General features: G+C 35.5%; 1 protein-coding gene across 2 annotated transcripts; it reads right to left on the bottom strand.

The window, feature by feature from the left end:
- Positions 1-633: 633 nt before the first annotated feature.
- LOC107696078 (spindlin-W) lies at positions 634-11,384 on the bottom strand. Of its 2 annotated transcripts, none has more exons than XM_016496260.1 (5): positions 11,288-11,384; positions 10,182-10,223; positions 7,582-7,829; positions 4,402-4,635; positions 634-3,133 (listed from the first exon to the last, which is right to left on the bottom strand). In XM_016496260.1, the coding sequence occupies exons 2-5, from the start codon at positions 10,199-10,201 to the stop codon at positions 2,928-2,930; spliced, it is 708 nt and encodes a 235-aa protein (XP_016351746.1). In that variant the 5' UTR covers positions 10,202-10,223; positions 11,288-11,384; the 3' UTR covers positions 634-2,927. The 2 variants fall into 2 exon arrangements, with proteins under 2 accessions (XP_016351746.1, XP_016351741.1); XM_016496255.1 differs by having other exon boundaries at positions 7,582-7,832.
- Between the last annotated feature and the right edge of the window lie 498 nt (positions 11,385-11,882).

Here is an 11,882-nt window from a genome sequence, read left to right on the forward strand (position 1 = left end):
TCTGGATATTTTAGATCAGTCTTGGGCCCTGTCTCACCTAGTGGCCCATTGACAGCAACATTGCTCAAAAAGTTGTCCTGTGTATCATCATCCTTTAACTGCAACTTTTTTTCTTTTTTTTTTTCCAATTCCTTGTTGACATTTCATCTTGCAATTCTGATTTTATTTCTCAGAATTCTGTTTATATCTGGCAATTTTTATTTTTTTATTTCCTTCACAAAATAAACAAAAAATTAAAAAGGTAATTGCGGACTTTAATCTTACAAATTTTACTTTATATCTCACAATTCTGACTTTTTTCTCAGAACTGTGAAAAAAAAAAAAAAACAGAATTGTGAGATAAAAGTCTCGATTATCTATTTTATTTATTTATTTATATTGTGGCAGAAACAGCTCCCACAGTAAAGAGCTCCAAAGTCGCAAAAATACACAAAACTGCAAACAGTTGCTCAGAGTTGAGTTGCTTTAGCGAATCATTAAAAATATATATTTTTAAATATTTAAAAAATTGTGTTTACCATTCCTATAAAAGGCATATACTGACATTTAACAATGTTTTTACATTATGTGTATCATATGTGTCTAGGAATATAAGAAACTCAATAATTAGAAAAAAACATTACCATGACAACATTTTCAGTGCAAAAAATATCTCTTTAATTATTTACGATAACATCATTACACAAACAGACAGGATAAATAGTTTGACACTCCTCAATGTCACCTACTGAAACGTAACTTTGGTAAAAAGCAGCAAAAGAACAGATTAAATAGAAGAACCAGAGGAACCGGCAGAAGCTCGCAGACCACACGATAAAACACATTTACAAAGAAGCCAGAGAGAATTACTCGTTCACAGTTAGGAGAAAGAAAAACCGCAGAAGCCTGCTGAGGGTCATAAAACCTTGAACATGTCAAAATCATCAAACCCTCTGTCTACAGGGAAAGCAGAATTATAGTACAAGTGTTTTTAAAGCACAACGGAGAATATACAGAGAACGATCCACCTGATGTGATGGCAAACGGACCGGAAACTCAATCCATATGAACAGCTGAAAGTAGAACAATTCATTTACAGAAATGTGCGTTTCACTGAACAATACTTTCCTGTAACCCCAAATTGGGTTGCCCAAAAGATTTACTATGTCAGGAGAAACAAACATCTTTTCCAAAAAAATAAATTAAACGCGCAATGTGTTTTTGATAATGGCATACTGAATATCTAACTACACAATAAACAACTGATGAATCTATGTGAAGTGCTAATGTACTGAAGGACTTCAAAAACTGTCAGTCTGTCCGGGAAAAACACATGCAAACCACAGCAGGCACCCAATCAGAGAGCAGAGCTGAATGTCCAACATTTACATATGAAATCCCCATTTGTATGCATTACATTTACATAACCAAATCCATTCATATACAAGTCAATTGTAAGTTCAAATTCAAAATCGATCAAATTAATTTGCAATATATATTTATATATATATATGGGATTGGGTTAATACAATATACTAATAATATCATATACAAGTTGCGCAATTTCAGTTCAGTTCAAATTGCTTGCTGTATATTTTGTTTTAGTGATGCCAATCAGGTAAGACACTTTTTTTTGTAGCTGAAATTAACAATTATTTTCGGACTGTGTTTTTTAATCGTTGACTTCCTATGGGACACTTTGGAGCTACAGACGACATTGAAAGAATAAAGTGCAAATGCTACAAGCAAAAAAAGGTCTAATCAGCTACATGAACAGGTGGGCAATAATCACGCTCCTGTGCATCATTTACAACAAAACGTGAAGTGATGCAAAAAGCAAGAGGAGGAAAAAGAGTCACAAAAGACATTTCAAGTTCTGCTGTTTTATCACTATAAAGCGCCGTGAGTCGATCCGACACATGAAGTCAACAAAAATCACTCCTCATTACAACTCATGAAATCATGAAGCTCTGCTCAGATCGGCTGGGACAAAAACATGAGCATGAATATAGTGAACTGAATCAAAACAAATCATTTAAGACCAAATTATTTCACAGTAAGGCAGATGTTATGATGTTTGTAGAGGACTAACAGGTCTATCCAGCCTGCTGGATTGGATTTGTGTTTTCTAAACCAAGGCCTACTCAATTTCAAATCAACTGGGCTACATAAACTCTTATTTTTGCAATAAGTTTGCAATAATCTTTACAAACAACAGGAGACTGTTTTCATTTTTGCTATTTTGACATTCAAAATCGCAGCTGTAGTTTGGTTGGTTTGGTGTTCAGTTACAAGTGCTCTTCTGCTGTTTAACGACAAAAATAATAAAGCATGAATTATTTCATAGAGGACAAAACAGGCAACCCTCTTCAATGGCGCTCATTTGTTTCACTCCAGATGTGATCTGATTTGGGGGAAAACGCAACTAAAAGCCACAATATGCGTCACATAATACCAACTCAAAGGTTTTAACAGCAATTCTGGGTTACGAAGCGTATTAGTCCAATAAATAGGTCAGTTAGAAAGTCTCACTGTATGATTTGTAATCAAATGTCTCTCTGACGTGAGTTTTTTTTTTAATCTGCGGTCAGAACTATTTACAATTCAAAACTCCTTGAACATTCGTACATACGAAAATGCAACCTTCTCCATGGTTTAAGGGTGAATGGAAGCTATTCCATGGGATTATAAACATACCAAATGATGCCCAACGCACACGTATAAATACACTGTATTGATATGACAATTGTAAAAATCGTCTCCCTAAGCTGTGACATCAACACAGAATAACAAACCCTGTACACGGACGCTTCATACAGCACCTCCGCGGCCAGCCCTTCATGGCGAGGCATGGCAGACTGTACAATGAGAGGCGATGATACTTAAGCTATGAAGAGGTGAAGCGCTGTGGGTTTGTCTCGGGTTTCTTTGTTTCGTCTGTGGTTTTTTTAGGTGGTCTTGACCAGGTCGTACACGTGGATGTGGAAATCGTCATCGTATTTGATGTAGTAGACGGACGGCTTGGCGGGAACTTGGTAGATGACGAGGCCTGTTCTCTTCACCCCTTTATCCGTCACATACTCCACCTGCTTACCCACAAGGCTCTCTGTTTCCTCACCGGGCTTCCTGTCTGCAGGCAGCAGGTGTTTATTCTCTGTGGAAACAAAGCGGTGGAATGACTTTACTTCACAATAAAGTGACTGATTTAAAACAATTTATTCTATAAATTGAAAATAATAAATGTATTAAACATTATAATATTTAGTAAATCATGGGGTAATTTCCATTTTTGGGTGAACTATCCCTTTAATGCAACTAATATTATTAATTTATATAACTACAAACAAAACCAATAATTTAATACATAATCTAAAATTCAAAGGTTTGTGGTCGGTAAGACTTTAAGGTTTTTTTTTCTTCTGCTCACCAAGGCTGCATTTATTTCATTACAAATTCAGTAAAAACAGCAATACTGTGAAATATTTTTACAATTTCAAACTGTTTTTTTTTTCTTTGAATATATTGTAAAATGTAATTTATTCCTGTGATGCAAAGCTGAATTTTCAGCATCATTACTCAAGTCTTCTTGGAAGAGCCAGGACACCTAGGATGGCTTGAGGGTGAGTAAATCATGGGGTAATTTCCATTTTTGGGTGAACTATCCCTTTAATGCAACTAATATTATTAATTTATATAACTACAAACAAAACCAATAATTTAATACATAATCTAAAATTCAACGGTTTGTGGTCGGTAAGATTTAAAGTTTTTTTTTCTTCTGCTCACCAAGGCTGCATTTATTTCATTACAAATTCAGTAAAAACAGCAATACTGTGAAATATTTTTACAATTTCAAACTGTTTTTTTTTTCTTTGAATATATTGTAAAATGTAATTTATTCCTGTGATGCAAAGCTGAATTTTCAGCATCATTACTCAAGTCTTCAGTGTCACATGATCCTTCAGAAATCATGGTAATATGCTGATTTGCTGCTATTTTAGTATTATTGAGATACTATTATAGTTCTTAATTATTATTTTGAATCAGATTTTATTTTTATATTTTTTCCTTTTCATTTGAATTGTAAAGCTTTAGGTATTTTGTTGTGCTTTTGTAATTTTTAGTAGTTTTGTTTTTTTATATGGCTATAGTTTTTATTCATTTTTCTTTTTCTTTCTTTCTTTCTAATTCCTTATCATTTCATTCCTTATCACAATCTACAGAATAACAATTTAAAAGCACCTGATAAAAGCAGCAATTTAAATGTTATTATAAAATTAATTTATAATATTAATTTCAAAATTCATCATTTAAATTTATAATTTTACATTCGAAATGTATAATTTATTTAAACTTGTGAGAGATGTGAAAGACGACAGAAACCTTCCAGTACGGTTTTATTAAAAACGTCATCTTATTTACCTGCTTCAGGTAAAATCCGGAGGTCTCCGTCTTTGTAGTCGTCCCAGAGCTGGTACATGTAGAGCACGGGGTCCTTCTCATATGTGATGTAGTACCAGTTGGTCATGATGGGTGCTCGGGACAGGACCATTCCCCTCCACTCGTTCTTCTCTCCGTCCTCCTTCTCAAACAGATGCTCCACGGCTTTTCCCACCAGCTCCTCTGCGTCATGAGGAACCTTGATCTTGTTGTTCACTTCGAAGGGTTTGGAAACACAGCAAAATGACTAAGTGCATATTCAAGGGTGAGAGGCTGAGTTTTACAGTGATTTTAACCTGGTAAAAAGCTCTGGTTGGAATGTATATTATACATGTATGTACAGCCAAAACAGCAAAACGATATAAGTCACCTACACTACTGTACTGTTCCCTACACTACTGTGTGTGTGTGTGTTTTACATAGTATTAAAATAATATATCAAAATAATAAAAGCAAATAAACAATAGTTTACAGATTCATAGACACTGATTATTGATTATATTACATACGGTTTTTTTTTTTTTGAAACAAGTCTCTTCTGCTCACCAAGGCTGCATTCATTTGATCAAAAATACTTCGCAAAAAAGCAGTAATATTGTGAAATATTATTACAATTTAAAATACCTGTTTTCTACTTAAATACATTTTAAAATGTAATTTATTCCTGTGATCAAATCTGAATTTTCAGCATCATTACTCCAGTCTTCATTGTCCTTCAGAAATCATTCTAATATGCTGATTTGCTGCTCTAGAAACACATTTTTATTATTATCAATGTTGAAAACAGTTGTGCTACTTCATATTTTTGTGGAAAGCATGATATGTTTTATTTTTCAGGATTATTTAATGAATAGAAAGTTAAACAGAATAACATTTATTTGAAACAGTAATCTTTTATAATATTATAAATATTGTTTCTGTCCCTTTGTTGAATAAAAGTCAAATCATTTCAAAAATAGTGTACGTTCATTAAATAATTACATTTATTCTAACTAACTACTAACTAGCAACTATTCTTTCACCACGCAAAATACTTTATTAGGCTTACAAGATAAGACATTTTAAATGAAGTAAAGCTGTGCCAAACAAACAGGCACTAGAATTCTGGTAACAATATTTCATATTCATAGCTTTCTTGATGAAACCCGTATTTACTTAACAGACAGTGTAACATTTTCATATCTACTCCACTGTGACAGTGTAAATCTATGCATGTGATAATCTGACTCCATCATTTCAACTGCAAAGATCATCAAAAACAAATGTCTTCTCTTCCAAGTCAGTCTCTTTTATTTTATTTTCTGGCTATTCTAACTGTATTATGATCACTAGGGAACAGATGTGCACATCACTGCATAGTGCATACAAGTAAAAAAACACTGCAGTATGAGCAAAATTAACAGATATGCAAAAAAATAAAAATAATCCACTTTAAGATAGCAGAGTTGGGCGGCACGATGGTACAGAGTATGATAGAAGAAATGTGTCAAGCATCAAAAAATAACTACACTACAGTTTTTTCATGTGTTTGAAAGACGTCTCTTCTGTTCACCAAGGCTGCATTTATTTGACCAAAAATACAGTAAAAACAGTAATATTGTAAAATATTATTACAATTTAAAATAACTGTTTAATAATGTAATATATAGCAAAATGTAATTTATTCCTGTGATGTGCAGCTGAATTTTCAGCATCATTACTCCAGTCTTCAGTGTCACATGATCCTTCAGAAATCATTCTAATATGCTGATATGCTGCTCAGGAAACATTTCTAATTATTATCAGTGTTAAAAACAGCTGTTCGCATTTATTTGAAAAATAAATATTTTGTAACATTATAAAAGTCTATATTGTCATTCTGAACAATTTAATGCAACCTTGCTGAATAAAAGTATTAAAAACTGACTTCTAGTAGTGCTCCGATTGATCGGCTACCGATCACTATCGGCCGATAATCGCTTTGGGATGATTGATCGGCGGTCTCTAACTTGCACAGTCGAGGCAGTGTCACATCGTCACTAAAGTTTATAAATTGCATTTCTTTTTAATTCTTGCCAGTGTTTAACCATTCAGCGCTTGCGCGCTCTCCTGGAGACCGTGCGCTCATGCACACTCGCAGCACACACACATAATGCCAGGTTCACATTACTCCATTTGCAGTGTGAATGTGGTGCGTATTTTTTCAGCGCTCATGCTAACAGATTAATAAAGCGTGCACACTGCACACTATTGCTGGGCTGCAAGCACTGAATTAAAGTAACAGCGCATTTTTTTGCAGTAAATATGAACATGGATTGACACGAAAATGTAGTAATTACACCATAAATGCATATTATTAAAGTCTACTGTGTTTCACAGCCAACACATATGGCTTTTTGGCTAGGTTTAAAGGGAGAGAGCACTTTTAAATAAACAAAGCAATAATAGATGGCATTCGTGGAGGCAGGAAAACTAAGTTCTTTATGAACCGCAGGATTGCTTGTAATAAAGATATCAATGCAAAGGAAAGGCAGTAGAGCTGACTGTTTCTGTCAATGGTAAGTTTGTGATAACGTAAGAAAAGTAGTTTAAATGTTTTGCCACTTGCTTGAGCAACTTAATATATAAATCTAGAAGTAAATGCAAAAGTAAAAAGCATTGAATAATGTGTTGCTTATATTTATTGTGTTCAAACATGTCTGTGAAAGATTGTATTACTGCACTGTGTAGCCACGGATCAGTAGCGGACTCCTGTGTGAAAGCTGCTTCCCCCCTCACAAGAGCCACCTACGAGGGGAATTCCCCCCATTTTCAAAAATGAAATTCAGGCCCGGAATAAATGTCTAAAAATCCTGATTGGAGTATCACTATAAATAGTTATAAATGATAAAATGGCGGCATTAAAAAGATCGGTATCGGTAGATGCTGCTTTCTGTGATCGGTGATCGGCCTCAAAAATCCTGATCGGAGCACCCCTACTGACTTCATGCCATTACTGGGATATAGAATAATTTTTGGCCATACATATTCTTACCTAAAGTAGCACACAATGTTTTAGTATCATGATTAATTATCAGAAACTAAATTCATGCACTATAAATACTACTACCCATCTTTGCACATGTGCTACTTCCTGTCTCTGGCTTGTTTCCTGTTCGCATCACAACAGATCCACCTACTCACCCACTTTCTCGGTGAGAACTTGCAGGTTAGAGACTCTCTCGTCCTTAAAGAGCTCGATGCCATAGACGCAATCGAAGCCGTCGTACTTGACCATGAACAGTGAGGAGTTGACGCTGAGGCGGTCCAGCACAGTGCCCTTCCACTTGGTCAGCGCGCCCTTCTCCCTCCAGCTGTGTTGGATCCGTCGGCCCAGCAGGTTGTTGGGATCTGGGGTGAGACTGTCGCTCAGCTCGCCGCTGCTGCGCTTCCTGCTGAGCAGACGAAAACAGGAACGTAATAGGCTGCATTAAGTCTGGTGAAGTGCTAATCAAGGATTGTTTTACAACTCAGAGCTTATGACTTTGATTTTATCGATTTTATATTGCACAGCATTCTCTCTTAAATCATATGCCAAATGCATATGGTTTATGTAACAGATACAAATACTGTGCATTAGTCTAAAGCGATATAAAAAAATTTGTATCAGCAGTCGGAACAAACATAGTCATGATATTGAAATAAAAGTTGAACCTGTTTACTAATCATAATAATTACATAATATAAAATATAACTTAATATATTAATTATAACTTCATTATTTTAAGATGATAAATTTATCATTATAAATATTAATATCATCATTTCATTCAGCAAGGATGTATTAAATTGAACAAAAGTGACAATAAAGTCATTTATTATGTTACAAAAGGTTTCTATTTCAAATGAATGCTGTCCTTTTGAACTTTATATTCATCCAAAAAAAAAAAATCCTGAACAAAATGCATCACAATTTCCACAAAAAAATGAATCCGCACAACTGCTTTCAACATTGTTAATTACAATAAATATTTCTTGAGTAGCAAATCAGCATATTAAAGGGATAGTTCACCCAAGAATGAAAATTTAATGTTTATCTGCTTACCCCCATGGCATCCAAGATGTAGGTGACTTTGTTTCTTCAGTAGAACACATTTGATGATATTTAACTCCTTACGACTGGTAGACTGCAACGGCTGGAGTTAAAAATCATCATTTGTGTTCTACTGAAGAAACAAAGTCACCTACATCTTGGATGCCCTGGGGGTAAGCAGATAAACATCAAATTTTCATTCTTGGGTGAACTATCCCTTTAAGGCTTATTTCGGAAAGATCATGTGACACTGAAGACTGCAGTAATGATGCTGAAAATTCAGTGTTGATCACAGAAATAAATTACATGTTATAATATATTCACATAGTAAACAGGTTTTTAAAATATAATCATATTTCACAACATGACTGTTTTTACTGTATTTTTGATCACATAAATGCAGCCTTGGTATCTTACTGACCCTAAATAAAACACATTTATCTTCATAATCTTTCATCAAACTTGCTGACCTTACAAAGTCCTTTTATTTTTCAACCACCTGGCTCACTTCTGATCTGTAACAGCCACTTTTCACAATCCAACCAATTCCAAAACAATTCCCACCCTATATTTTTCTTGATTATCTTATTTCGATCATCAAGAAATACATCACATTGACTCTACAGGCGCCTAATAGAAATAAATACTGACAAATATGTTGAAAAACGTTGTCTACTCACTCACATGAGATGAAGAATGACTACCAACTTTACTTACACAGTAGCCACGTGGCTGACCTTTCAATAAAACTCCCAGCCTCTCACAACTGACTTTAGTTCAGCCGAGCACAAGAGTTCGGAGCTCAGTTTAATCATTCATTGCTACCGGTCTGCGTCTGTCACTCAACATTTCTAACGCTCAAAACACATTCCTGGAAATGTCACAGCATAATCCGGCCAGCTACCAAAATATTCTTATCAGCCTGGAGCTGCTGATAATCTAAGCGTGTGCATAAATAGACAATTTTGGACTATATTGTGTATATTAGTGGTCGACCAATGTGGGCAGATACAGAAACATATCTGGAGACAATGTAGTATATAATACAATGTACTGACAGCAAATAAGACGTATACTTGAAACTTATTAGTCAATGATTCAAAGGAATGGTTCACCCAGAAATGAACATTTGGAGGCCCTCTAAGAAGTAGATGAGTTTGTTTCTGAATTGGAGAAATTTAGCTTTACATCACTTGCTCACTAATGGATCCTCTGCAGTGAATGGGTGCCGTCAGAATGAGAGTCCAAACAGCTGATAAAACCATCACAATAATCCACAAGCAATCCACACAATTTCACAGGATGTTAACTGGTGGACTGGTGTGGTGTGGATTACTTGTGGGTTATTGTGATGCTTTTATCAGCTGTTTGGACTCTCATTCTGACGGCACCCATTCACTGCAGAGGATCTGTTAGTGAGCAAGTGATGCATGCAATGCTACATTTCTCCAAATCTATTTTGAAGAAGAATCTTAGATGATCTGAGGGTGAATACATTTTCAGCAAATTTTCATTTTGGGTGCACTATCCCTTTAAGTCACTGACTAAAAGTGATCGTAATCCAAAGCACATCAATGTATATATTGCTAAAATTAATTTACTATGCTATTTACATGTTACACAAATACTGGTATCCCTGCAACGTCATCATATATCAAAGTACCATGGTATTGCCATTCTAATACAGCACATTTATATTGTTTTTACTCACCTGCCCCTTTTCTTGGACATGTTTCCAAAACCTCAAACACACCTAGAAGAGAAAAATGACAAATTTACAAATAAACCAACAGGTTTGCTGGGTCTTGGTTTCAGGCAAGACACTACAAGCAAAACCATTGCACTGGTCAATTTTGAGATTTTGGGCTATTTTGCTTCCATGACATTTCATTTATCCACTTCAGAAGCATTTACACAGACCAGTCTTTACAGGTTTATTCCTATCCTGAACGTTTTTACAGAGTTAGTTTTTTATAATATATCATTTACCTATTTTTATACAACATTTTATTAATAAAAAAACATAGTGAAAAATGGTACTGTTTAATCAGCTGGGAAGTATGGTGAAATCTGTTAGTTAAAATGTTTACCTGTGGTGTTTTTGGGGTTAAGAGCAGTGAACACAACTGCAGATAATACTTTCATTTCAGTATACAGAAACTGATGGAGTGTCAGCATACGGCTGGCCACATGATTTTGACAGCTCCATTCAATCCTAAATCTACTACATTAGTTGAAATGGTAATTTTGTTCAAGTATTGTTAAACAGATGTGACTTGTGTATGTTACATAGTCATAGTGTATGTAACGCCACGTTGTCTTATGTTATTTTGTAGCCTTGCCACATTAATCTGGCCTCTGATTGGACAATGACTCAACAGCGCCCATGTTGCAAAATTACATCGAATCTGCGGCATGTATTCATGTGTTTATGGTTTAATACCGAGTTAAAGTGGACGTGGAATCCCCGCCAGAAAATGAGACATCCTCAATATTGCGGCATAATAGAGGCCGGTTTATTTTTCATGTCTTAATATGTGAAAACTGTGCTGTTTCTGCATATATCGTCCAATATATAACATTCACATCCTAACTACCATACCAGACTTCAGAAATGCAACTAAATAAGTGTTGAGAATCTATAAAAAGCCACAGAGTCGGTTCGTTTCGCTGCTTCACATGAAAACCACCAACGCAGCTATAAAACGCTTGCGCAACCGGCCAAGTCCGCTTTACCTTCGTATTTAATCGTCATACACACTCTAAATTCCACGTGGACGTGTGTTTTTGTATAGATTGTAAGAAAAGCAAGATTACCTGGCCTCTATTTTCATGTCTATGATGGACTTCCCTCTGCAGAGATCCTCATGTATAATGATCCTCCAGATGTCAGGCAACAAGCTGGCAGTGGCACTGCCTGTTTAAACTACAACTCCCATAATGCATTGTCGCTGACAATAGCGCGAACAGCGGGCAGGGAATTCTGGGAAATGTAGTTGAGAGGGTGCGTGAACTCAGAAAGGGGCGGATACGCATTCTTCCTGTGTCTTCTGTTTGACGGCCACTGTGTAAATGATAAAATAAAAGCCAGTTATACAGGAGTTACTAACGAAACACCTGCATAAATGTCATCAGAGATGATAAAATCTATCTGGATGTTATTGTGAATCTTATGGGCGGGTTAATGTTTACTACTTTTATGAGCACTGACGGAACTACATTTCCCAAAATACACCAAGACTTGTCTTTGTCATTCCTATGGTCAGATTTGTAGGAATGGGCCTTTGCTTTATTCATAATATGGACTTACATTTCTGCCACAATTCTGCGCGAGAAAGATCATATTTTGAGCGCACAAACGTGCATTTTGCACGCGCGCGATCTGAGTTTGTGGAGAAAATGTTCGTTTCGC

The sequence above is a fragment of the Sinocyclocheilus anshuiensis genome, unplaced genomic scaffold, assembly GCF_001515605.1.
Source record: "Sinocyclocheilus anshuiensis isolate Anshui unplaced genomic scaffold, SAMN03320099.WGS_v1.1 scaffold217, whole genome shotgun sequence".
NCBI lineage: Eukaryota > Metazoa > Chordata > Actinopteri > Cypriniformes > Cyprinidae > Sinocyclocheilus > Sinocyclocheilus anshuiensis.